At 44.0% G+C, this 25763-nt stretch overlaps 1 protein-coding gene across 2 annotated transcripts in view; it reads left to right on the forward strand.

Annotated features, from left to right (window-relative positions):
* SEC24D (SEC24 homolog D, COPII coat complex component) overlaps nucleotides 1-25358 on the forward strand; it is a 547880-nt gene extending 522522 nt beyond the window's left edge. For both annotated transcript variants that reach the window (XM_030191796.1, XM_030191797.1), the window contains exons 20-23: nucleotides 8743-8922; nucleotides 11406-11597; nucleotides 17871-17960; nucleotides 23276-25358. In XM_030191796.1, the coding sequence (XP_030047656.1) occupies nucleotides 8743-8922; nucleotides 11406-11597; nucleotides 17871-17960; nucleotides 23276-23416 (603 nt within the window). In that variant the 3' untranslated portion in view covers nucleotides 23417-25358. The remainder of the gene's footprint in view (nucleotides 1-8742; nucleotides 8923-11405; nucleotides 11598-17870; nucleotides 17961-23275) is intronic.
* The last annotated feature ends 405 nt before the right edge of the window (nucleotides 25359-25763 follow it).

Raw genomic sequence — 25763 nt, forward strand, 5'->3', positions numbered from 1 at the left:
TCCCCGAGGTGGGAGACAGCTTGCCTGAGGCTGGGGATGGTTGGGCATGTCCTTGGCCGCTTCAGCAAAAGGGGAAGAGGAAGGGGGTGGGGAGTTACCTGCAGCCGCCTGAGAAACCATGTATTCTTTGTTTGTTTTGTATTATTAGTTTGCATTTCTGTTGAAGAAAGAGTAGATGCCTTTCGAATGATGGAGGTGGTGCGTCGGTGTGCGGTTGTTTCGTTAGTTTGGCAGCCAGTCTCCAGCGATTCCTAGGCAGGGAAGGAGTACTCCTCCCCCTTCCTTGGTCACTGTTTGCTGCTGGCTGGGTTGTGGGTAATCCTTCCAGCTGGACTGCAGCTTGTCCTGTTCGCCCACGTCCCAGATGGTGACGGGCACGTTGTTTTCTGGCTCCTCTGACTCCATGTCAAGCGATTCCAAATATAGTCTGTGCTATAGGCCCTCTGGCACTCTTCAGTACTGGCATTAGGCATTTAAAAATTTCTTCCCCCCCCCCCCCCCCCCCCCCCCGGTCTATTTTTGCACATACCCACAGCAGGAATATTCTTCTCTCGTTCCAGCGGTGGTTCTGTGCTCTCCGTGCTGCACAGATAATGAGCCATTCTGCTGGGGAATGCTCCTCCCTTATTGTCACGTAGTTTCCTCTGATTGGTCCGTCATACGTTGCCTAGTGTTGCCTGGGAATGGTGTTGTGATGGTCCTTTGTGTTTCAGAATGTTGAGGGTGTTTTTTCTGATTGGTCCATCATGCAAGGGCGGGGCACAGAGACATGGTCAGTGTTGTGGCTTCACCACCATGAATCCATGAACCCTTCAGTGAGTGACTGAGTGACTTCAGAACGTTGTCTTCAGAACGTTGAGGGTGAGTTTTATTATAGTAGATGTATATATCCTTTATCCTTCACCTCTTAATTTATTTATTTATTACATTTGTATCCCGCGCTTTCCCGCTCATCGCAGGCTCAATGCGGCTTACATAGTAACAAGAGAATACAATCTGTAGTATCTGAATCAATAAAGGAGGTATGTGGTAAGACAAATGAACAAGGGTAAATGGGATAAAAGAGGTATGAGAGAAGGGATAGGTAAGGAAGTGGAGCGATGAAGAAGAGGTAGGGGAAGAGCATGGAGGGTAAGAAGATTGGTAGGAAGTAATTTCTGAGTCGTCGTTAATGATTAGATGAACCGGTAAATGGATGGGTTGCTTATGTTTGCTTATGGTAGGTCAAGTCATTTGGGTAAATCTGTTTGAATAGATAGGTTTTCAATAGTTTCCTAAAGGGAAGGTATTCACTAGAGTTGGGATCCTAGGTAGGGGAAGTTAGATGCATGATATGTTTTATACTTTAGTCCTTTGCAATTGGGATGGTGCAGGTTAAGATACTGCCTATCCAGTTGGATGGTGATGGCACAAGAAAAACAAGTTTGGTCCAGTGAAGACTAACTCAAATAACCTGTTCCTTAGCTGGGCTCCAGTATTATCATATTGAAAATGTGACCATACCATTCCTTTATGGTAATGGTTATGTTACACTAATAAGTTAAATGATTAAATAACCTTTGGATGTATGACTAGGAATAAAAATACACACTTATGTATGACATATCACAATTTGTCATGTACAGCCACAAAACAACCTTGTCCTAAAGGACAAGTCCATAGTCCGCTACTAAATGGACTTGGGAAAAATCCACAATTCCAGGAATAACATGTATAGGATGTTTGTACGTTTGGGAAGCTCGCCAGGTGCCCTTGGCCTGGATTGGCCGCTGTCGTGGACAGGATGCTGGGCTCGATGGACCTTTGGTCTTTTCCCAGTGTGGCATTACTTATGTACTTTTAGGGGGATAGTGTTCACAATGAGCTCCTTTTATTGTATTTTTGGTGCTGCTGTCCCGGATTATGTGGCATAAGGAAGAAACAAGCAACTGCATCAGACCAGTTCCTCCTCCTCCTCTGCTGGCCTGAGCTCAACTGCGTGGCTGTATGGAGTCTGCATGGTTCAAATAAGCAGTTGGCCTAGGCTGGTAGAGGGAGAGGAAATGGTCTGATGTGGTGCAGCTACTTGCTTCTTCTTATGCCATGTGATAGTCACATCCAGGATAGTTGGGTTAAGGCAGCTTCAGTCTGAACTAGAAGTCCCAGAAGGCATTGCAGACAAGGAGCCAGGGGGTGAGATGGAAAACCCGGACTGGACTCCCAGCTGCAATAAGGGAGGACATGGGGGTAAGCTAAGAGGAGGTGTAGATTGGCTGCCACTAGGGGGAAAGAGAGATAGGAAACCCTGTGTGCAGGAGCTCCTCATTAGGCTCATGCTCAACTCAGCTGGTATGGGTGTGTAGAGAAGCTAATGAGTGGAGAATGATTGGTTGTGAAGGCAGAAGCCAGGGATTGATTAGGCAGGTGGGAAGGAGTCTCAGGAGTTCAGTTCAGGGAGAGCAACAAGGAAGGCGAGAAGCAGTTGCAGGCTGAAAACCCTTGGGCAGGGAGGTCCCTAAAGTACTGAAGTCTGAGAAGTATTTGCAGGCTGAAAACCCTTGGGCAGGGAGGTACTACTGCTACTACTACTATTTAGCATTTCTGTAGTGCTACAAAGCGTACGCAGCGCTGCACAAACATAGAAGAAAGACAGTCCCTGCTCAAAGAGCTTACAATCTAATAGACAAAAAATAAAGTAAGCAAATCAAATCAATTAATGTGAACGGGAAGGAAGAGAGGAGGGTAGGTGGAGGCGAGTGGTTACGAGTCAAAAGCAATGTTAAAGAGGTGGGCTTTCAGTCTAGATTTAAAGGTGGCCAAGGATGGGGCAAGACGTAGGGGCTCAGGAAGTTTATTCCAGGCGTAGGGTGCAGCGAGACAGAAGGCGCGAAGTCTGGAGTTGGCAGTAGTGGAGAAGGAAACAGATAAGAAGGATTTATCCATGGAGCGGAGTGCACGGGAAGGGGTGTAGGGAAGGACGAGTGTGGAGAGATACTGAGGAGCAGTAGAGTGAATACATTTATAGGTTAGTAGAAGAAGTTTGAACAGGATGCAAAAATGGATAGGGAGCCAGTGAAGGGTCTTGAGGAGAGGGGTAGTATGTGTAAAGCGACCCTGGCGGGAGACGAGACGGGCAGCAGAGTTTTGAACCGATTGGAGAGGGGAGAGCTGACTAAGTGGGAGTCCAGCAAGAAGCAGATTGCAGTAGTCTAAACGAGAGGTGACAAGGGTGTGGAAGAGGGTTTTGGTAGAGTGCTCGGAAAGAAAGGGGCGGATTTTACAGATGTTGTAAAGAAAGAAACGACAGGTCTTGGTGATCTGCTGGATATGAGCAGAGAAGGAGAGAGAAGAGTCAAAGATGACCCCAAGGTTTCGAGCTGAGGAGACAGGGAGAATGAGGGAGCCATCAACAGAAATAGAAAACGGGGGGGAGTGGGGAGGTGGGTTTGGGGGGGAAAAATGAGAAGCTTGGTTTTGGTCATGTTTAATTTCAGGTGGCGTTGAGACATCCAGACAGCAATGTCAGACAAGCACGCTGAAACTTTGGTTTGGATGCAAGGTGAGATATCAGGGGTAGAAAGGTAGATTTGGGAGTCATCAGCATAGAGATGGTAGGAAAAGCCATGGGATGAGATTAATGAACCAAGGGAAGAAGTGTAGATAGAAAAGAGGAGGGGACCAAGAACAGAACCCTGAGATACGCCGACAGGCAGAGGGATAGAAGTAGAAGAAGATCCACCAGAGTGAACACTAAAGGTGCGGAGGGAGAGGTAGGAAGAGAACCAGGAAAGGACAGAGCCCTGGAATCCAAGTGAGGACAGGGTATCGAGAAGTATGCTGTGATCGACAGTGTCAAAAGCAGCGGAAAGATCAAGAAGAATGAGGATGGAATATTGACCTCTGGATTTAGCCAGTAATAGGTCATTGGAGACTTTAGTAAGCGCAGTTTCGGTTGAGTGGAGAGGGCGAAAACCCTAAAGTACTGAAGTCTGAGAGGCAGTTGCAGGCTGAAAACCCTTGGGCAGGGAGGTCCCTAAAGTACTGAAGTCTTGGAAGTATTTGCAGGCCGAAAATCCTTGGGTAAGAGGAAGTCCCTAAAGTATTGACCTTAGTAGTGAAGCTGTTGCAGGGGGAATCCCTTGGGTGTGAGAAGTCCCTAAAATATGGAGCTCATGAGGGTGAAGAGAATAGAAGTATAACTGCTGCTTTGTGAGTTAACTATGATGATGAATTGAATGGACTGCTGCTGTTTGGAATTGAACTAATGTTTATGGTGCACTGGAGAAAGAGCCTAGACTGAAGCCGACTGTAGCCTATATTGAGTCCTGACATGTGCTAAGAGCCTTCTGCTTAAAGGGGACTTCTGGCCATAGCCACATGGTCTGGGAGAAAGACACGGTAAGGTGGGTGGCAAGGAGAGAAGGAATAGAGAAAGGTAGCCATTAGGGGCTAAGAGGAGAGAAAGAACTAGGAAGCTGGGGGAAGGGAAGGGGTTCAAATTAAGTTGGGATGAGAAAGAAATGGAGAGGGGAGAGCTACCGGGGAAGGATGAAACTGGGGGAGTGCTCAGGTCTTATGATGGGGGAAATTGTGCACAAAAAATTACAAATAATGCAGCATTTCCCAAAATGTTTTATGCAGAAATGTTCAGTTTGCACTGAATTCCCCCAGGAGTAATAAGTACAGTTCGTGCTGTTTGTATGAGAGCATTGTATGATTAGTTTGCTAAATGTATATTGAGTTTGACTTTTCTTCAGGTTTTGTATTCATTCACAATGGGTGGATGGGGTCACATGAGCTCTGGCCCTGCGGCAAATGCATCTCCGTTTCTCCTTCTTTGGGGGTTCTGCTGCATTCAATCGGGTTTTGTGTTTGTTTTCTATTTCATTTTATGTCTACATATTTGTTTCTAGTTTGCAGTCTATTAATAATTTTTCCTTGTATAAAAGAAATGTTCTACTGATATATAGGTTCTGTATAGGAATCTGAAGCAGTCTATCTTTTCCATTCAGAAAAGAGCCCCTGAACCTCCTGTCCTTAATCCCCCAATCCTCCAGCAGCAGAGGGCTCAACCCTGATAGAATAGACTAGACATTTTTCTTTTGTGTGTGGTTTGATGCATCCGGCTGTTTGATTTTGGCTTTATATGCATATAATATATATGACCAGTGGTATGCTGGAACCGACTCACGAGAGCAGTTTGTTAGTTTTTTAAGGTAGCTACTTTTAACAACCGGCTCCCAAAATTTGAGCTCGGGTGACTCGGGTCGGTGTCGTCCTCCCCGCCCTCCCCCCCCCCCCCCCCCCCCCCGTGGCTTTGGACATCTTCTCTCCCAGTCCCCACTACCCCTCCCCCCAAATGTAGTGCCTCTTTGCCCTCCCCCGCTCTTCTATTCGTTTGCCACAATTATTTCTTTTTTAAGCAGTGCTGGCACATGTCAGCAGGAACAGGCTGCTTCAGCCAATCCCGGGGGCCTTTCTTCAGCCCTCGGAGACTGGACAGGCTGAAGGAAGGTCCCTGGAATTGGCTGAAGCAGCCTGCTCTTGCTGATGTGTGACGAGCACTGCTTTAAAAAATTAATCGCGGCAGAAGAAGAGGCAAAGAGGTGTGAGGGGAGGACAAAAAGGGAAAGAGTAAAGAGGTGCTGCCTTGTGGGGGAGGGTAATGAGGAAGACGGATACTGAATGAGAGTCAAGGAGTGACAGAGGTGCTGCATGACGGGCAAGGAAGGAGAGAGGTGCTGCATGGGGCGGGGGTAAGGAAGGGGACAGGTACTACGTGGGAGGGCTAAGGAAGAAGATAGGTGCTGCATGAGGAGGCAAGGAAGGAGAGAGGTACTGTATTGGAGGTGCGGGCAACGAGAGAGACAGGTACTGCATGAGAGGCAAGGAGGGAGAGAGGTGCTGCATGGAAGGGTTAAGTAAGGAGAGAGATGCTGCATGGGGGCAAGGAAGTACTGCATTGTGGGAGTGGGCAATGAGGGAAAGAGGTACTGCATCAGGAGGACCGCGAGGAGGAAGAGAGGGAAGTTAGGTAGGGAAGAAAGAGATTCAGTGAGGGGAATGAGGAAGAGAAGGGGGCACAGAGAGAGAAAGAGGTGCTGGACGGGGGAGGGGAGGGTGGGATTGGAAGGATAAGAAAGGAGAGAGGTGCCAGAACCAACAGGGAAAGAAGGAAGAGGGTGAAGTGCTGACCATGCAAATGGGAGACAAAACAGGAGCGAGGGAAGAAAGAGGAGGGCAGGGGGAAGGAAGAGAGAGGGAGAGATGTTGTCATGTGACAGGGGGCATAGGGACACAGAAGAGTTATGTTGGACAGGGCAAGAATAGGAACACAGAGATGGGAGATGCTGAACATGGTGGGAAGACAGTGAGTGATGCTGGGTCAGATAGATACTACTACTACTAATAGCATTTATATAGCGCTACCAGACGCACGCAGCGCTGAACATTTGACATAGAGAAGACAGTCCCTGCTCAAAGAGCTTACAATCTAGGTAAAAACAGACAGACATTACCGGCAACAGATTTACAGGGTAAAGAGGACCCGGGGAGGAGGAGAGCAAATGAGTAGCCCCTCCCCCAGGACTACAGCCAGTGCATTTTTTTCTACTGAAAAAGGTGCCTGTACTCAAATGCCAGGCCACCCTTCAGGGGTGGGGTGGGGTGATCACTGAGGAACCCACCCCATAATAACCAGAATCTATGACAAGGCAGAATTGCTGTGTAGAGCTTTCATTAAAACTTGGGGGGGGGATCATGGATCAATTTTTAGATAGGGTTGCAGAGAGAAGATGGACTTAAAGAGAATGGAAATACTAAATGGAGAAGGTGACTCTGGCAAAACAGTTAAGAGAAGAAAGAGGAAATGGGACCAACACAATAAGAAAAATAAAATGACCAGACAACAAAGGTAGAGAGAGAGAATTTTGATTTGCTTACTTTATTTACTTTTTGTCTATTAGATTGTAAGCTCTTTGAGCAGGGACTGTCTTTTCATGTATGGTGTACAGCGCTGCGTATGCCTTGTAGCGCTATAGAAATGCTAAATAGTAGTAGTAGTAGTCTCTTGTAACCAGAGCTAATATTGTGATGTCATAATGCCTCAGTCCACCAATAAGAGCCAACCTCATCAGTGATGTCACAATGGCTTGATTGTCCTATACTTGGCTCACTTTTATTACATAGCTCTTTGAGCAGGGACTGTCTTTCTTTTATGTTTGTGCAGCGCTGCGTACGCCTTGTAGCGCTATAGAAATGCTAAATAGTAGTAGTAGTAGTAGTCTCTTGTAACCAGAGCTAATATTGTGATGTCATAATGCCTCAGTCCACCAATAAGAGCCAACCTCATCAGTGATGTCACAATGGCTTGATTGTCCTATACTTGGCTCACTTTTATTACATAGCTCTTTGAGCAGGGACTGTCTTTCTTCTATGTTTGTGCAGCGCTGCGTATGCCTTGTAGCGCTATAGAAATGCTAAATAGTTGTAGTAGTAGTAATTTTCTATTTATTGATTCGAATATGTCCATTTTTGGAATGTGCATCTCTGCCAGGACTGGTTTTAGACATGGCTGGAGCCCACTCATTGGCCTTCAATCTCCAGAATAGTGGTGGCAAATCTCCCTTGGTGTCTCTGAACTCCTTTACCGTTGCTGGCAGGGATACCGAGACCTGCCAGCCAAATAAATGGACTGCTGCTCCCTGCTGCTTGTTTCTGGCTCTGTGCAGCATGCCAGGATTTTTCATGCAGGTGTGCGTGAGAATTCCTGGCATTCTTCTCAGAGCCAGAAACAAGCTGCGGAGAGTGGCGGTAGTCCATTTATTTGGCTGATGGGGCTCTGCATCACTGCCAGCAAAGGTATGCCTAGCGTGCCTGCGTGGGGGTGAGGGAGAAGAGAGAATAATGTGTTGCCCTACTAGGCCACCTCGGGTCCCCCCCCCCCCCCCCCCAAATTGTAGGGCTGGCAATGCCCAGAGAGAAAGCCTGTTCTTAAAAATGTCCCAGCACACCACTGTATATGACTCATGTATTTTCATGACTTCATAATAAACTTAATTGCTTAATTGTTTTCTATGACTCCCAACCCCCACTCACCGATTGTAGTTTTGAGGATTTGCTGGGGGCGGTTGGGGTGGGTGCCATCTCATCCTTTGCCTTGGGCCACCCCTGTTCCTAAAAGAAAAGTCTATAAGACATTAGTAAGATGGACGTGGGGAAAATGTACTACTTATTTCTAGGATAAGCAGCATAAAATCAGTTTTACTGGTTTGGTATCTTGCCAGGTACTTTTGACCTAGATTGGCCACTGTTCTAAACAGGATACTGGGCTTGATAGACCTTTGGTCTGTCCCAGTATGGCAGTGTTTATGTTCTTATGCATCAAAAACAAATCTAGAAACAAGATATCAGAAAACTGTTATAGAATATTGTGGAAGGCCTTCAATGATTTTCATGGACCTCAATTCCATCAGTAGAGAGTTCACCAAAGTAGGACCAGCAACATAAAAAATTGAAGACCGAGACTCTTCAAGTCGTATGTGCTTAAATGGAGTAATGGCTGGTGATTAATGCTTGATCTGACCTTTTATACTGGAAAAAAAATCATTTGAAATATCAGAGAGAAAAAATGTTAAGGCCAAAAGGGAATGAAACTGACACAAAACCCATCAGTTTGTTAAATCTGCTGTTTTAACAAACACTTACATATCTCTGCGTTTGTAACAATGCTAAATGAACTCATAACTCTTCTGTCTCTTTTAGCTCATCCTCCCAGACTCCATGAAGGTGCTGCCTGTCTACATAAACTCCTTGTTAAAGAGCCATGTTTTGGTCGGCAGCACCGAGATTTCAATTGATGAGAGAACTTACCAGAGGCAAATAATCATGTCTATGGGTGTTGCTGACACACAGCTTTTTTTCTACCCACAACTTCTGCCCATAGTAAGTGTTTATGCCCATGGCTATCCTTGTGTTCTACCAGTATTATATCTAGACTGATGTTCATTTCACAAGTTTTTCAGGGAGACTTGGAGGGGCATTTTCGAACAGGGACGCCCATCTCTAAGGGCGTCCCCGCGAAGGGGCGGGGCATCCCGTATTATCGAAACAAGATGGAGGTCCATCTTTCCTTTTAATAATACGGTCGGGGACGCCCAAATCTCAACATTTAGGTCGACCTAAGAGATGGTTGACCTTAAAGATGGACGACCTTGGTTTTCGCCTTAAGTCATGTTTTTTGCCCCTTAACACAATTAACCCAGCTATATTCAGGCCAATGCTGGTTACATAGTAATCAGATGCAAAACATGTAAAGCAGCTCATTACTATGTAAAACTCATAACATGACTTGGGGTGAACATTGGTTGCAGACCACAAGTCATGTTATGGCTCTAAAATGACAGCATAAATCCCCAGCTACTTTACTGCCTGAAAGCAACCGGCCATGAATTAGTGGCCTGATGCTCCCAGCCATCACTTCTGGGACTCAACTGCCCCCGCAATCTATACGCCTCATCACAGTAGATACCCCCGTCTAGCACCTCCCCTTCTGGTCAAGCCCTCTGCCCCTGTGGACTTATCATAAGACCTGCTGGTGCAGTGGATGCTTGGGAGCAGTGATCCCCAGTTGCACATCTGGTGCTATTCCTCAAAATGGTGACCCTAGCAGTAGTCTGAGACTACTGCCACTAGGAGTCATATCAGGAATGGTGCGTAACTGGAGATCGCTCCTGCCCAAGCACCCGCTGTACCACCAGGCCAGCGGGTGGTCTACGGGAATGATAGGCTTGCCTTTGGGGGCTGGGAGGGGCTTGATTGGAGGGTGTCTAGATCATGGTGGGGATTTGCTTGGGGATTGTATAGATCATGGAGGCTTACTCGGAGGGGTGCAGGTTCTAATCAGGGGAAGGGGGGTTGGGGAGAGCACCATAGTCCCTTTTACATGTGGTCTGGGAGCATCAAGGTAGGTGGCCCTGTGTTGCTGGACTAACACTGCTTGCGAGGTGGCTGACAAGCAGTGTTAGTCCTTTACAGTGGGAGTCGGCAACCTGCGGTACAGAGATACCACAAGGTTGCTGACTCCTATGATAAATCAGGGTACGGTAAAAGCCAGCCTTGATAACACCTCCCTCCCTCCCCCCAAAAAGGAGAAGACTCCTTCTTAGACTGGATTTTTGGCACCTTTTTTATTTTTTTATTACATTTGTACCCCGCGCTTTCCCACTCATGGCAGGCTCAATGCGGCTTACATGGGGCAATGGAGGGTTAAGTGACTTGCCCAGAGTCACAAGGAGCTGCCTGTGCCGGGAATGAAACTCAGTTCCTCAGGACCAAAGTCCACCACCCTAACCACTAGGCCACTCCTCCACTCAGCATTTTGTGCCCTAGACAGTTGCTTATCCCTAAATTCTGGCCCACTCTGTGCAGTCCGGTGAACTTACATATCTATAGCTTGTGCACACATAAGTTTTAGTCTTATTACTGCATACTTCTAAAGGCAAGTTTGAATTAATGCTTATATCACTGTATTTCACTGTAGATATTTCACACTTAATTTTAAGACATGACACAAATATTTACACTGAAATATCTGCATATTAATTATTTTGCTGGAGTTGGAGAAAGTTTGAAGAAGTAATTTTGCATCTCAAAGTGATTTTTTTTCTCTCTCTCTAAATGCTTTCGCTAATCTTTTGAGACAGATGATTATATTTTTGAAGCACTTGTTTTTAAGTAGAAAAGGTTTTTAATATGGTGGCCCAAAATTCTTTTTAACAGGAGATAGTGAAATGATTTGGCTTTATAAAATAGGATTAAATAGGTACCTTTTTAGACTTTTTACATAGTCATCCTGTTATAAAGTCAGACCCAGTGTCATTTCTGGTGCAGCAGCAGAAACCACTTTTAATCTCTGGCTTTTCCCTCATTTCTTTCCTCTCAGCTAGAAATCACGCTACAAAGCTGAAAGGGAGTGGACTCAGGAAAGATGTTAAGATGATATTTTTTCACCAAAACAGTGATGAATGCATGAAACGGACAAACGCAAAGGAGCCCTAGTGGTTAAGTAGCGAAGGGAAAGGTAGAGATGAACTGGGACCTAATGCAGCAGTAATAACGCTGGCCAAAGTAGATGAGCCTTTTGCTCTGTAATGTCATCAAATTCTCTGTAGCTAGGAAGAGAATCTGCACAGCAGTGTGACCCCTGATTTATTTAATGATACCACGGCTACTTATTTCTAAAGCGTTACTATATTGGCTCTAAAATGACAGTAACTACTGAATAGGAGGAGCTTTTAAACATTATCATTTAGAAACCAAATTAAAATCCTGGCCACTGAAGTATGTAAATGACATTTGCTAGTATTTCTGCTATAAATACTGACTTACAAAATACTTTTACCAGTAATTGTTTTTCTTCTATATAGCACTCACTGGATCTAAAGAGTGACACACTGCCCCCTACTGTGCGCTGCTCAGAAGATCGGCTGTCGGAGGAAGGTGTCTTCTTACTAGCCAGTGGCCTGAACATGCTTCTGTGGCTGGGAATAAGCTCTCCCCCAGAGCTCATCCAGGGCATTTTTAATGTACCTTCCTTCACACACATCAATCCAGATGCAGTAAGTGCTTCCCCTCTACTCATGTGTCTGTTCAGTGCTGGAGAGAAATAACTTCAGCTGCTCTGATAAAAGGTGACATATAAATGTGAAAAAATGAAATCAAATTCATTGAAATGCTAGGGACAGGGGCTGGATTTATGGGGGGGGGGGGGGATAGGAGGGGGAGGATGGAGTAAAGTTAAAATTATAAAATTGGCATCCTTTTGAATTGTACTAAGTTGCATACTTGATATACCACTAAATTCCTCAATGGGTCCAAAGCGGTGTACGATAAAATTACTCCAGTATACAATAAATAATCATACTTACAGAAACACAATCAAAATAAAAGAACTAAATTGTCTATACAACATTTAAAACTAAATATGAATATGAATGTTCATGATTACGTTTCAAAGTGATGTGTTTGACAGTTGGATATATAAGAAAGTTACTATTTTTAATCCTAGGTGTCCTAGAATTGGTGTGGAGGTGGAGCGATGCAGCAGATCATATAAATAAACAGAGCCCAAACCATTAAGAGACTTAGGGCCCCTTTTACGCGAGCCAAAATAGAGTTACCACCCAACTACCGCAAGATCCACGCGGTACATAAGTACATAAGGCATTACTTATGTACTTATGTACCGCGTGGATCTTGAGGTAATGTCATTTTTAGCGCGTGTCTGCTACGCGCATCTGAAAAATAATGGCATCTGATGCGCATAGATCATTACCGCCCAAATTCTTTACCACTAGGCCTATGGCTGGCGGTAAGGTCTCAGACCCAAAATGTACACGCGGCAATTTTGATTTTGCCGCACATCCATTTTGGGGGGGAGGAAAAAAGGCCTTTTTTACAGGTGCGCTGAAAAATGATTCTGCGCGTGCCCAAAACACACGCCTACACTACCACAGGCCATTTTTCAGCATGCCTTTGTAAAAGGACCCCTTAGAGACCAGACACATTAACTTATAAATAATTTTGGCCCTAACCAGCAGCCAGTGCAGCTCAATCAAAAATGGTGTCACTCTATCCGATGTCTATATTTCTGATGTACTCTGTAGCAGCTGTAATCGTTGCAGTTGCTTCTGAGGTAAACCTATATTTCCTTAGCGTCCCTCCGGACCAGACCAGGATTGGACTGATGGGTTGTGCATGCCTACCAGCAGGTGGAGACTGAGAAAATTCTAAGACTAGAGAACCAATGAGAGCCCTGGCCATGTGACCCTAGCCTCAGTATTTTCTCAGTCTCCCAGCATGTAGGAAGCGAGCCTATTAGTCTCTCTCTCTATCTTTCTCTTTTAGAGGTTAATAATAAGAACAACATTGCTACCTCTTCTTCTGTGCCTAGGAATTCTCTGTTAGAAGCTGGTCAGGTAGAGATTTCTTTTCCTTTCTTTCTTTTACAGCCTCTGGGGGTGTCAAACTCGGATGTCTCCGGGTCCCTCCCCCCTTCCTCCCCATCTCCCATACATAGCTGGGAAGGACTACCCTTTGTTTAGAAAGGTGTATGTCTTTGGGAGAGGCAGCCACTATAGAAAGTTAAATCTTATAAGCATTTTAAGGAGCAAGCTACATCCCCCGGCTTCTAACGAGCAGACAGCTCTGTGTTGTTCTATTACTCTTCAGCGGAGTTTTCCCCATTGCTTTAACGAGCAGGCAGCTCTGGTTGCTGTTTTAGGTGTCTATATTATCTAGCTGGTTAAAAAAAAAAAAAGAGGCAGCAGTAATTTGGAGGAGTTTAGGTGTGGAAAAAAAAAAATGAAAGACAACTTGTCCCCACTGACTGAATGAGCAGACAGCACCATTTGATTGCATGGGAATGCTGAGAGTCAGCTGTGAAAAAAACAAAAAAAGAGAGTAAGCGGCAGCATTTTGTTTTCAGCCCTCTTTGAGTTGAGCTGTATTTTATTTAGCACTGCCGTTTGTGTTCTTCCCTTAGCGGTTTGTTCGGCGGAGCAGGGCTTAAAAATTTTTTAAAAAAGAGATTTTGGCGCGAATCGGGTACGCGCGTGCACGCGCATTACCGTCATGTCCGAGAAGCTGAGACACTGCGCTGTATGCCAGCGTCGGGGGATCTCCTCTTCCGGCTCCTGTAAATATTGTGCGCCGCTGGGGGGTGCGTCGGGACCTTCTCTTTCGCCGTCTTTGGGCCGTTTGGGGCTGATCTTTCTCAGGAGTCGCCTATGTTCTTTAGGGGGGTCATTTCTTTGCTTTTTATGTTTTTAATGTTGAGTAGCTGGTTGCTGTAGCCTAATAGTCAGCACTACAGTCTCTGAAGCTGCTACTACTACTGTTTATCATTTCTAAAGCGCTACTAGAAAAACGCAGCGCTGTACACTTGAACAGCAGCCAGTGCAGCTCAATCAAAAATGGTGTCACTCTATCCGATGTCTATATTTCTGATGTACTCTGTAGCAGCTGTAATCGTTGCAGTTGCTTCTGAGGTAAACCTATATAAACTGAATTACAGTAATACGCCTGTATCAACAAAGCAAAATGTTTCTTATAAAAATAGGAACGCACTGATCTTAGCTGTCTTAATTTTAAAAATACTAAAGGGTGGTATCAAAAATAAATCCCAATACCCTAGGTGATTTCACCAGAGGAAATAATTGGGATGAATCCACAGGTTTAGAAATAACTTGTCCCAAAAAAGACAGTGATGCCTGAACAGAAGGAATAGAATCAGGAACACTATCCAAAGCATTGCTGAATCACAAACTTTGTTTTATCAGCATTTAATTTTAGCATATTTGCAGTCGCCCATGATCTTACACGAGTGATACATGCAGCAAAAGCCTGATAAGTATGTTCAACATTATCTAATACTGGAAGCCAAACAAAGATATCATTTGCATATGACCATAAATAGGTCCCTGGAACCAAAGTTAACTTACTCAAAGAACACATAATAATATTAAAAAGAATTGGGATGGGATGAACCCTGAGGCACCCCACATTCCAGTATCCAGGTGTCTGACTCATCACCATCTTTCAGAATTAAGTAGCGCTGATTGATCATGAATTCCCTAAACCAGATGTAAACTCTACCAATTAATCCCATATCTGCTAGTCTGTCAAGAAGGACTGTATGGTCCATCATGTCAAAAGCCCCAGAGATATTGAACTGTAATAAAATAGATTAAGTGGCGGAGTCCCGGGGGAGTGGCAAGATGGCGACCTGAAGTATTCTGAAGTTTTCTACTTACCTAAATTTCTTCTTTAATAGTCATGCCCCATACAAAGAGGAAGGGGACGACTAAAGGCCAACCGCCAATGGCCAGAACTTTGTCCCCTGTTCAGCAAAATTTGGACCGCTACGCGATGAGTCGCCCACAAACTGCCGGGTTAGTGAGTCCCGCGTTGAGCGCCGATGAAGGAGCGTCGACGCTCTTGGGCCTGGAAACAACGTTTTCGCACCCAGAAATCAACCTGCCTCCATGTCCTGCGAAGTATAGGAGCGAGTCAGGAGTACGGTCGTTAGCAGCAGAACTTTATACTTCAAGTTCGCTTCATTACCTTTTTGTGGTCAAAGAATATGGATTTTTCCAGACGTGACTAAGGCTGCGCAAGATAGAAGGAAACAATTTCTGGCATTAAGAGAGGAAACAAGGAAACTAGGAACATCCGTTTTGTTAGCAGATCCTTCCTTGCAAGTGTTTGATACGCTTCCTGGGCAATAAATATGTTTTCTATGAACAACTGCATATGAAGAACCTATCCAGTGGACCGATGGGGACTAATGATTTAAATGAATAGTGGGGCTATTCAGGTTTAAGGCACTTTCTTTAAAACAAATTTTTTTCAATAGATAATTGATCTCCTTGTCTTATCCCACTCCCCTAAGAAAGAGTGAACTGAATTACTTGATTGTAATAATTTTCTTTATATCACTTTCTCTGTATTTCATGACAAGTTTATTTTATTACTTGTAAAATTTAAATTGCTACAAATATAAAATAGATTAAGTGTTCTGACTCAGGGACAACCTGATTTTAGCCAATAATACAGTAATTAAAGGTTCTGTATTATAATTATGTCTAAATCCAAAGTTGGGATTATATAAAATTGAGCATTTATCCAAATACTGGGCTCCAAAGACAGTTTCCACTATCTTGGCGAACAATGGAATGCTAAGAACTGGTCTAACTGGAGGGCACAGTCCTATCCAATTCTTTGGACTTCAATAAGTACAATTTGCCCTACCCTTTTGGGAAGCAACCCTTTTCTAAAATAAAATTAATAAGGGTGAATATCCAAAGCAAAATACAAGACGGTACAAGACCTAACAAATAAGGGCTGCAAAGGTCTAACACCCTATGCTTCCGTGGAAACTTTCTTATCAAAAATGATATTTCCTTAGAAAACACAGGTTCAAAAGCATTCCAACAGCATTGATCTACAGGTATCCCCCTAACCAAGTCTTCCTTAAATATATTCTCATTGGATGTAACAGGAAGTTGCTTCAAAAAAGTCTGCCAATAGTTGAGCACTGGGCTGTTCAACGTAGGTAGTAGAACTAAACTCGGGGGGGGGGGGGGGGGGGGGGGTAACAACTTATTAACTGTTTGAAAAAGTACGTTAGATGACAATGGATTTGACTATCACCTTGGCATGACCTCTCAAGCTGGCAACATGGTCCTTAGTCCACCCATTCACATCTCATGGAAACAGACTAATTAGATCCAATTTTACTCCAGAAGTATTTAGATTGATTGTATAAACGTTGATTACTGAAATTTTGTTTATATGGGTTGTAAAGAGATAATAAGGAAAATTTAATACCACTGCTCGTTTAATCTTTAACGTATCAAAGTTTGAAAAGGTTACATCATTACTGTTACAACTGCACTGGTTACCAGCCCATGTGCAAATTATGTTTAAATTTTATTCTCTGTTTTTTAAAATTGTGAATGGCTCTACTCCTAGTTATATGACATCACTTACTCATTTGTCATCCAGAAATCTTGGTCCTGAATCAAGGGGGCTTTTAATGCTCCATTATCTTAATCCTAAAAAGATTGTGTACAAGAAATGTTTTACAAGTAGATTTGCATGCCAAGCTTCTAGACAATGGTATGAGCTGCTACACGTAATTAGAGGCCAGGAAAAATATGGAAATCCAGAAGAGGAAACCATAGATCTGCAGATAAAGCAGTGCAGTCCACAAAAGCAGAACACAAGTTTTCAAAAGTTAAAAGGCTTTTATTTTTGCCCATTTAAAACACAAAGTGGCAAGAATAAAAAGCCTTTTAGCCCATCAATTGTAATTATTTGATTTTGGGGGTTTTTTGGAACTGATTTTATGTGTATTTTTTGTACTTATACCTGGGAATGTACAGTTTTCTTGAATTGTGAGCCACACTGAACTCAGCAGGTATGTGTGAGATATAAATTATTTATTTATTTGGATTTTGCTCACACCTTTTTCATTAGTAGCTCAAGGTTTGTTACATTCAGGTACTCTGGATATTTCTCTGTCCCAGGAGGGCTCATGATCTAAGTTTGTACCTGAGGCAATGGAGGGTTAAGTGACTTGCCCAAGATCTCAAGGAGCAGCAGTGGGATTTGAACCGGCCACCTCTGAATTACTAGACCGGTGCTCTAACCACTAGGCCACTCCTCCGCATCCTAATGTCATGTAATGTAATTACTGTTTGAAGCAGGATTCCAGACACGACAGTCAGTTTGGTCAATCAGTCCTACTGAATCTATTCGAGATCTAGAATCCAATACTGCCCCCCTAGGCCTGGTTTTTTTCTGTTTCAGCCTGTTCAAAAAAATTAAAAATTCTAAAAATAAAAAAAAGCTTTGTATGCCTTAATTTCAGGCCTTGTTTTACTCGCGTAGCTAGGGATTCCCATGTGTGTGAATGTGTTCATCTGCTTGTCCTCAAGAAAGTGAAGTTACTCACCTGTAGCAGGTATTCTCCAAGGACAGCAGGACACATATTTAGACATCCCACCCTCCTCCCCTTGGAGTTGTATTCTGTGAGCTTTCTAATAGACTGGCTGGTCCTGTGTTCGGACAGCGGGCAGGAAGATGCACATTCATGCACAGTCAGATTCCCAAAAGCTTCTGGAAAAGGAAGCTGGGGATTTTTCCGCACCAGGCTCTATTGGATGGCATCATCCATATATGTGAATGAGTCCTGCTGTCCTCCGAGAAAACCTGCTACAGATGAGTAACTGCTTTATTGTTGGGAGAAGACATATATATATATATATATATAATATGCTGAATGCATAATTACTTTGTCTCATAATATCAAATCTCTGACAATGCAGACGATACTTCCTGAAGTGGACAGTCTTTACTCTAAGAAGCTCAGATGGGTGCTAGAGTTTATACAGAAGGATCGACCTTACACAATGAAGGTAGGATCTGTTGCATAAGAAGACTTATCTGGTGATTTCAGTGTCAGTGTTGCATGTACCGAAAATGTCCATTGCCCTCGCTATTTTTCCACCTGTTTGATATAATGACCTATATTATGGTTGCTCATTAGATACCATTTTTGTCCTCATTGCTGTTAGGCCCCGATGATAAAAGCTAAATGCGGGTGCTAGAGGCATACAATGAGTGACCCATGGAATACAGCACAGCTCATTTAAATAGTTAAATGAGCTCTTCTGTTTTCCGCCTGTATGATCAGAGCACTGCACTCTGATCGTATGAGCGGAATACTGCCTTAACTCTATGCCAGCTTGGAGCTAGCATTAGGGTTAAAGTTCCATTCTTTATTCCCCTCCCCTCCAAGCCAAGCAGCCCAGGCTGTCACGCACCATCAGTCCTGGGGGTCCAGTGGACCTTGGACCCCCACTCCCCCCAATGGCTAAGGCCCCCCCAGTGGCCTTGTGTCCTCCAGGCCTCCCAAACAAACCCAGGCCCCCGGACACCGACCAGAGCCCCCTAACCCCGAAATACAAGAAAAAAAGCCTGGTGATCCAGCAGGATCCTAGCTGTAACCCCCCACCCCCCCAAGCGAACCCCAATCCCTCCATACCTTAAAGCAGGAGGAGGGAGTAGCAGTCCCTCCTGTGAGTGCCACCTTCAAAATGGCGGCACCTTGCCCTGCCAAATGCATCATGGGGTGCCCTGGGCGAGACTTCCCTACCACATAAGGTAGAAACTCTCTTCTATAGTACTGAAGCCCCACCCAGCGCATCCCAGAATGCACCAGGCAGAGCAGGGTGCTGCCATTTTGAAGGCAGTGCTCGCAGGAGGAGGGAGTGTGGTGGAGTAGAGGAATCTGGAGGTCCACCTCCAGCCCCCATGTTGGGTTAAGTTTGACAGGTCCTAGCTTTTTTTTTGTTTGTTTGTTTTTGCAGCCCAGTCCTGTCCACAACTTCTGCAGGAGGATTTCTTCCCACAGAAGTACCTCAATTATCAAAACTAATAGCACATATAAATTTGCATGCTATTTGTTCATTGGAACGTTCTTTCCCTGTGCTGTTCCGGCACTAATTTTACAGCTGTTCGGAACAGCACAAGGAAACTGATAATCGGAGCACTAGTGAAAGAAAGGGTTGTGATCATGGCTCCTGAGATGTGGAACTTCTTTTTCTGAGACAAGTAGACTTATTTATTCTCACGTGGGTAACGCGGCACCACGTTGCCCAGTCCAGAGCTTCTAACAAGCTCAAAAGAGAGCTTTGTGGACTGCGAGACACGCTCCACCACGCATGCGTGAATGCCTTCCTGCCCACCACGAGGGCGTGTCTCCCGCAGTTCTTTTTTTACCACGGTGAAGAGAGGCTGTGTTTTTTCTGGTGTTTCTTCACACGCCCAGTCAAAAAGATTTTTTAGTGCCTTTCAGCTTTTTTCAGGAAGATTTATTCTTCTGCCTATCTTCAGGTCCCTTTTTCCCTCTTCCCTTATATATTTTTTAGTAATAATTTTGCCCTTTTTTAAGTTTTCTTTATTTTTCGGTCAGTAGGCCACGTTTAGGCCTTGTCTCCGGTCAGGTTTTGCCGTCTCTTTTTTCTCGGTGCCTTGCCCATTGATTAGTTTGATTTCACTGCAGAAGTTTTTCTGTCTGTGTCATCTAAAGTTCCCAGTGGCTTTAAGCGCTGTACCTGGTGCAATTGGGCCATCTCTGGCGCACACAACCTTGGTGCTTAGGGCCTGACCATAGCCCTGCTGTGTCCTTTGTCTGCGTATGCACAAGATAACAGGTGTCCAGAGAGGCTCAACTGGAAAAGATTTTGGAAGCCAGGTCCAAGTCCTTGATGCTTGCATCGACATCGGGGTCGGCATCCTAAAATTAGTGCTGGAATAGCACAGGGAAACAATGCTCCAATGAACAAGACTAATAGCATGCAAACGTCTGTGTGCTATTAGTTTTGATAATCGGGTACTTCTGTGGGAGGACTGTGCCTGGGCAGGCTGAGTTGGTACGTCAAATGGCCAAGCAGCAGAAGGCGTGTCATAAGTTGTTGGCCAGGGGCGCCTACTACATTTTTGATGTGGCATCCGGGATCTCTGCTCAGAGTATAGCAATGCGCAGACTCTCATGTCTGCGTGTTTCTGACTTGGAACATTCTGTTCAGCAGAGGTTGGTGGATGCCCCATGCTGGGGGATAAACTTTTTGGAGAGAAGGTTTATGTTTATGTTTTATTAAAACTTGCTATACTGCTCAACTGCCGAGGCAGAGCAGAGCGGTTTACATAAAAATTATTTCATAGATAATTTTTTTTAAAAGGTTGAGGAGGTCGCTGACCAACCTGCTTATTTTCGAAGGAGAAGGGCGGCCATCTTCCGACACAAATCGGGAGATGACCGGCCTTCTCCTAAGGCCAGCCAAATCGATATAATTGAAAGCCGATTTTGGCCGGCTTCAACTGCTTTACGTCACAGGGCCGGCCAAAGTTTTTAAGGGGGTGTGTTGGCAGTGTACCAAAGGCAGAATGGGGGCATGGTTAACAGATGGCCAGCCTCGGCCGATAATGGAAAAAAGAAGGCCGGCTCTGACGAGCATTTGGCCGACTTTACTTGGTCCCTTTTTGTTCAAGACCAAGCCTCGAAAAGGTACCAAACTGACCAGATGACCACCGGAGAGAATCGGGGATCACCCCCCCAAAAAATTAAAAAACATTTTTTTGCCAGCCTCAAATGTCATACCCAGCTTCATCACAGCACTATGCAGGTCCCTGGAGCAGTTTTTAGTGGGTACTGCAGTGCACTTCAGGCAGGCGGATCCAAACCCATTCCCCCCACCCCACCTGTTACACCTGATCTACTATGGTCTCTTTTGCAACCTCACTATTAGGATACCCTATCTTCCCTGTTTTCTTTGAAAGATACCTTATCCTGAACCATGCACTTTAGAGCGACTGTCTGGCGCTTCCCCCCCCCCCCCCGTTTCTAGTTTAAAAGCTGCTCTATCTCCTTTTTAAATGCCGATGCCAGCACTCTGGTCCCACCCTGGTTAAGGTGGAGCCCAGCCTTTCCGAATAGGATCACCCTTCCCCAGAATGTTGCCCAGTTCCTAGCAAATCTAAAAACCTTCCTCCCTGCACCATCATCTCATCCACGCATTGAGACTCTGGCGCTCTGCCTCTCTCTTGGGCCCTGCGCGTGGAACAGATAGCATTTCAGAAAATGCTACCCTAGAGGATCTGGATTTGAGCTTTCTACCTAAGAGCCTACATTTGGCTTCCAGAACCTCTCTCCCACATTTTCCTATGTCATTGGTACCCACATGTACCAAGACAGCCGACTCCTCCCCGGCACTATCTAAAATCCTTTCTAGGTGACGCATGAGGTCCGCCACCTTCGCACCAGGCAGGCAAGTCACCAGGCGATCCTCATGTCCACCAGCCACCCAATCCTTGTAGATTCTCAGATTCAACAACATGCGGTCATCAAACTCTCCTTGTTACACCAAAAGTTCCAATCCTTCAACCCGGACAAGGTCTCCCTCGTTTTGCCTGAACTGTTCCTCCTCCTGATGCAGCTAGGTGTTAAAAGGCACCTTTCTGCCTGACAGTGTTCAGGAGTGTAGCAGTTTTGCTTTGTCACGGAATTGTAGTAACACTGTGATTTATTTGCATTTGTCTGCTTCCAAGCAGTCTTTTCTCCCTTAGCACCATACGTAAGAGCATTATCATCCAGAGCAATTTGTATTTTACTATTATTATTATTATTTGTTATATTTGTATCCCACATTTTCCCACCTTTTGCAGGCTCAATGTGGCTTACATATAACCGTTAACGGTGTTAGCCGATTACAGTTTGAATAAATACATAGTATGAATGAATACAAAGTAATATTGTGGTATAATGAGGTATATGTATGGTAGGAAACAGTTGGGGGAACTTAGAGAGGGAAAGGGGGAAGAAGAGTCAGGTAATGTCCGTTGCAGTCTTTGGTTATGTTGTGTTGCAAGTGACCGGTATTTTTATGTTGGGTCAGTGGGGTATGCTCTTCTGAACAGGTCTGTCTTTAGTGCTTTCCGAAAATTTAGGTGGTCGAATGTAGTTTTTACTGCTTTTGGCAATGCGTTCCATAGTTGTGCGCTTAGGTAGGAAAAGCTGGTTGCATAGGTGGATTTGTATTTGAGTCTTTTGCTGCTTGGATAGTGGAGGTTTAGATATGATCGTGCAGATTTTGTGGAGTTTCTCGTTGGCGGGTCAATGAGGTCTGTCATGTATCCCGGTGCCTCGTCGTAAATAATTTTGTGAACAGTCGTGCAGATTTTGAAAGTGATGCGTTCTTTGGTAGCCAGTGCAATTTTTCTCTGAGTGGTTTCGCGCTGTCAAAACGTGTTTTTCCAAATATAAGCCTGGCTGCTGTATTTTGGGCAGTCTGAAGTTTCTTTATGATTTGATCCTTGCATCCCGCATAGATTCCATTACAGTAATCTGCGTGGCTTAATACGATGGACTGTACCAGGTTACGAAATATTTCCCTCGGGAAGAATGGTTTTACGCGTTTGAGTTTCCACATTGAGAAAAGCATTTTCTTTATGGTGGATTTCGCTTGGGTCTCTAGTGATAGGTTACGGTCAATTGTTACTCTGAGAATTTTCAGGCTGTCTGAGACAGGGAGGGTGTATCCTGGGGTGTTAATGTTTGTGGGTTTGTATGTATTGTATTGGGATGAGATGATGAGACAGTGTGTTTTTTCTGTATTATTTTAGTTGGAATGCATTTGCCCATGAGTTCATGATGTTTAAGCTTAGTTTGATTTCGTTGGTGATTTCCGCCAGATCATGTTTGTATGGGATGTATAATGTAACGTCATCGGTGTAGATAAATGGGTTGAGGCCTTGGGTGGATAGGGTCTTGGCTAGTGGGGTCATCATGAGGTTGAAGAGGATCGGTGATAGTGGTAAAGAGGATCGGTGATTACCCCTGATGCAAGCGGTAATCTCCATCAAAACATGGACCAGTCTCAGGTCAATTCTGGTACTTTAAATAAAGAATTTGAGTTCTCCTAAATGCTTGAAGTCATGTGTCATCTACTGAAGGAGAAACCCTTATCTTAAAACAAAAACATAATACTGCCTTCAGGAGAGACCAGCAAGTAAATACTAATGTTCCCATACCCTTTACCCACAAGCCACTGCCTACAGGGCAAGCACATAACTCCCACTCTTCCACTGGTCGTCTTCCTCTTGTAACATGACAGTGCCTGCTGCCAAGTGATATTGTCAATGACCTAATACCTCATGCCTTCCTTTACAGCTCCTGCTCGTGAAACAAAGAGACAAGGCTGAGCTGACGTTCCGGCAATTGCTGGTGGAAGACAAAGGACTTTATGGAGGAGTTTCCTACATGGATTTCCTGTGTTGCATTCATAAAGAAATTCGTCAGCTACTCACATAAACAGAAGCAAAAAGGCTGGCTGTAATCTTTCATCTCTCTGAGAAAGCTGCAATTTAGCACCAAAATGCAATCACTGTTATACCAGCACTTACCTCTCATTACTGTGCCTTCATCTCATTTCTGATTCCCAACACTTTCCATTGCCTTTCTTGATGACTTACTATATTAACTGTTAGAATGGAAGATATGTGCTCAGGTACAAATCTTAATAGGGGTGGGGTTAATAGACTTTACAGAGAAATTACATGGTTTAAAACCATATTCAGCTTGAGTAGCATTGCCTTTCATAAATATTGCAACGTGCACCTTTTTCGACTTATTTGTCCTAATCCTATGTACTTAAACTGCAACTAGAGTCTAGAACAGAGAAATAACTTAGTATTCAGTCAAACTGATGTTTATAAACATATATCGTATTAAGCACAGATGCTTTACTGATGCAAGAAGTAAGAGAAAACTTACCATAACACAACAGAATTGAAGACATCTGTATGTCAAGGAGCTGCTCTTTGGCTATTATTTTAGAGCCATTTTGGAAAAAGTGTTCTCTGGTCAGTGCCTTTCAGGCTCAGGCAGACTGAGTTACCCCCACTCCAAAAACTGTCTTTCCCGTTGAGAGCAGACGTTTTCTGCAAATTGAAATACCAGCATTCTCCCCTTGCTGCTAAAGCACAAAATGACTTCTTCAACAGCATTAAACAAATGACATAGAGGGGTGTAAGTTGCACAGAGTAGCAGGACAATCCTTAACAAAGGCATGTTCTACTCTCTTTTACTAGGCAGACTAGATGGAGCACGCTAGTCTTTAGCTGCCATCTGTTAACACGTAGCTTCTAGTCTGATAAAGACAAGAGACAAAATATATGAGGACAGCTACCATGAGTGAGACCTCTTGAGCGTCTGTGGGTGGTCACGTTCAGAGACTCTCTGCACGCCTCCTTGCCAAGGGCTAGGCCCATTGATACTTTCCTAGAGACAATCCTTTTGTAACTCCCAGTCCTAGGCCAACAGCCTTCTCCACCGGTATGTCTTCAGTGCTCATCTTGTGCCGGCTGTGGTCAGCACGTACCACTGTCTTCAAATATGGGAACATCACAATCCAGCATGCAACACTTGTCTTTCCTGCTCAAGTCCAGAGCCTGGGTCCCAACAAGGAGAATTGTGGACAGGACCAAGAGAGCTTCAAGAGATACTTTTGAAGGCCACAGAGCATAGGTTGAATTCCATGAATGGTATTGTACATCTAGGGATCAGCAGATAACCAGAAAGCAATAGTGTTCCCCTTTCATATCAGATTTTCTTGTATGCTCTATGGTATAATATTGCCAGACAGTGTTGATGTATTTAGTGTACACATAAGTGGTGAGCATCTATTCTTTTGAGGCTTTGTGACAAGTTTATGCTGAAACATCTGGAGTGTGTTAATATATGCTGGCATATGTCATAAACTATTTCAAACTAAAATGTACTTTCAGTAGATAGAGCAACCCTGTTTCCACTCAGGTGTGAACTAAGCCATGTTATCCTCATAAATACTTTCTGGTACCATTCCTCTAACACAGTGAAAGCATTTGTATTAGAAAGGTTTTCTGTTCTTCCATTCAGGAAACTCTCCATCCTACAGTACACAAGTAAAACAAATGTGTTTTTTCCCTTGCCATCTGACATACAGAGTAAAGCATTGCAACACGAAGACTGCATTTCTTCAGCAGGGCTATGTGGGAAATGCGACTCCAGGAAGTACCATGACAGCACCAGCTCCATGTACTCTACATGCAGGGTCTGAAACCTAATACGCTTAGGAAACATAATGTCAAAAGTCCCAGGGTATTTATTTACATTTTTCTATTCTGCATCTCTGCTATTATGTTCATTTCAGATGATCATTGATATCAATATGTTTAAAAAAAACAAACAATAAAGCCGTAGTGCCTTAAAAGAAAAAAATACAGGTTCTGATTGAGCTCAAGTGTTCTCTCCCTTCTGTGCCTATGGAAAAAAATCTTTGATGGATCAGATACCAATAATTGTCTCTCTCTCTCTCCACTAATAGATCTGTGTATTTTGTCATTTCTCATGTACAAAGTAGATGTTACCAGTGTCAGTACTATGTACTCTCTTAAATACGAGGGAGAGGGGGGGTTCAGAATGGGATAATCATATTCACAGTCGTCTTTATTTCATATACTGCAAAAAAAGAAAATATGCAAGTGGTTTAAAAAAAAATAAAGATGGAAAAAGACAAGGACCAAAGAATTCACAAAGGGAAGCCTAAATTACGAATAAAATCAATTACTAAAATCACATACTATACAAAGAAATAAAATTATCTAGGATGACTTAAATT

This window comes from Microcaecilia unicolor, chromosome 2 (genome assembly GCF_901765095.1).
Source record: "Microcaecilia unicolor chromosome 2, aMicUni1.1, whole genome shotgun sequence".
NCBI lineage: Eukaryota > Metazoa > Chordata > Amphibia > Gymnophiona > Siphonopidae > Microcaecilia > Microcaecilia unicolor.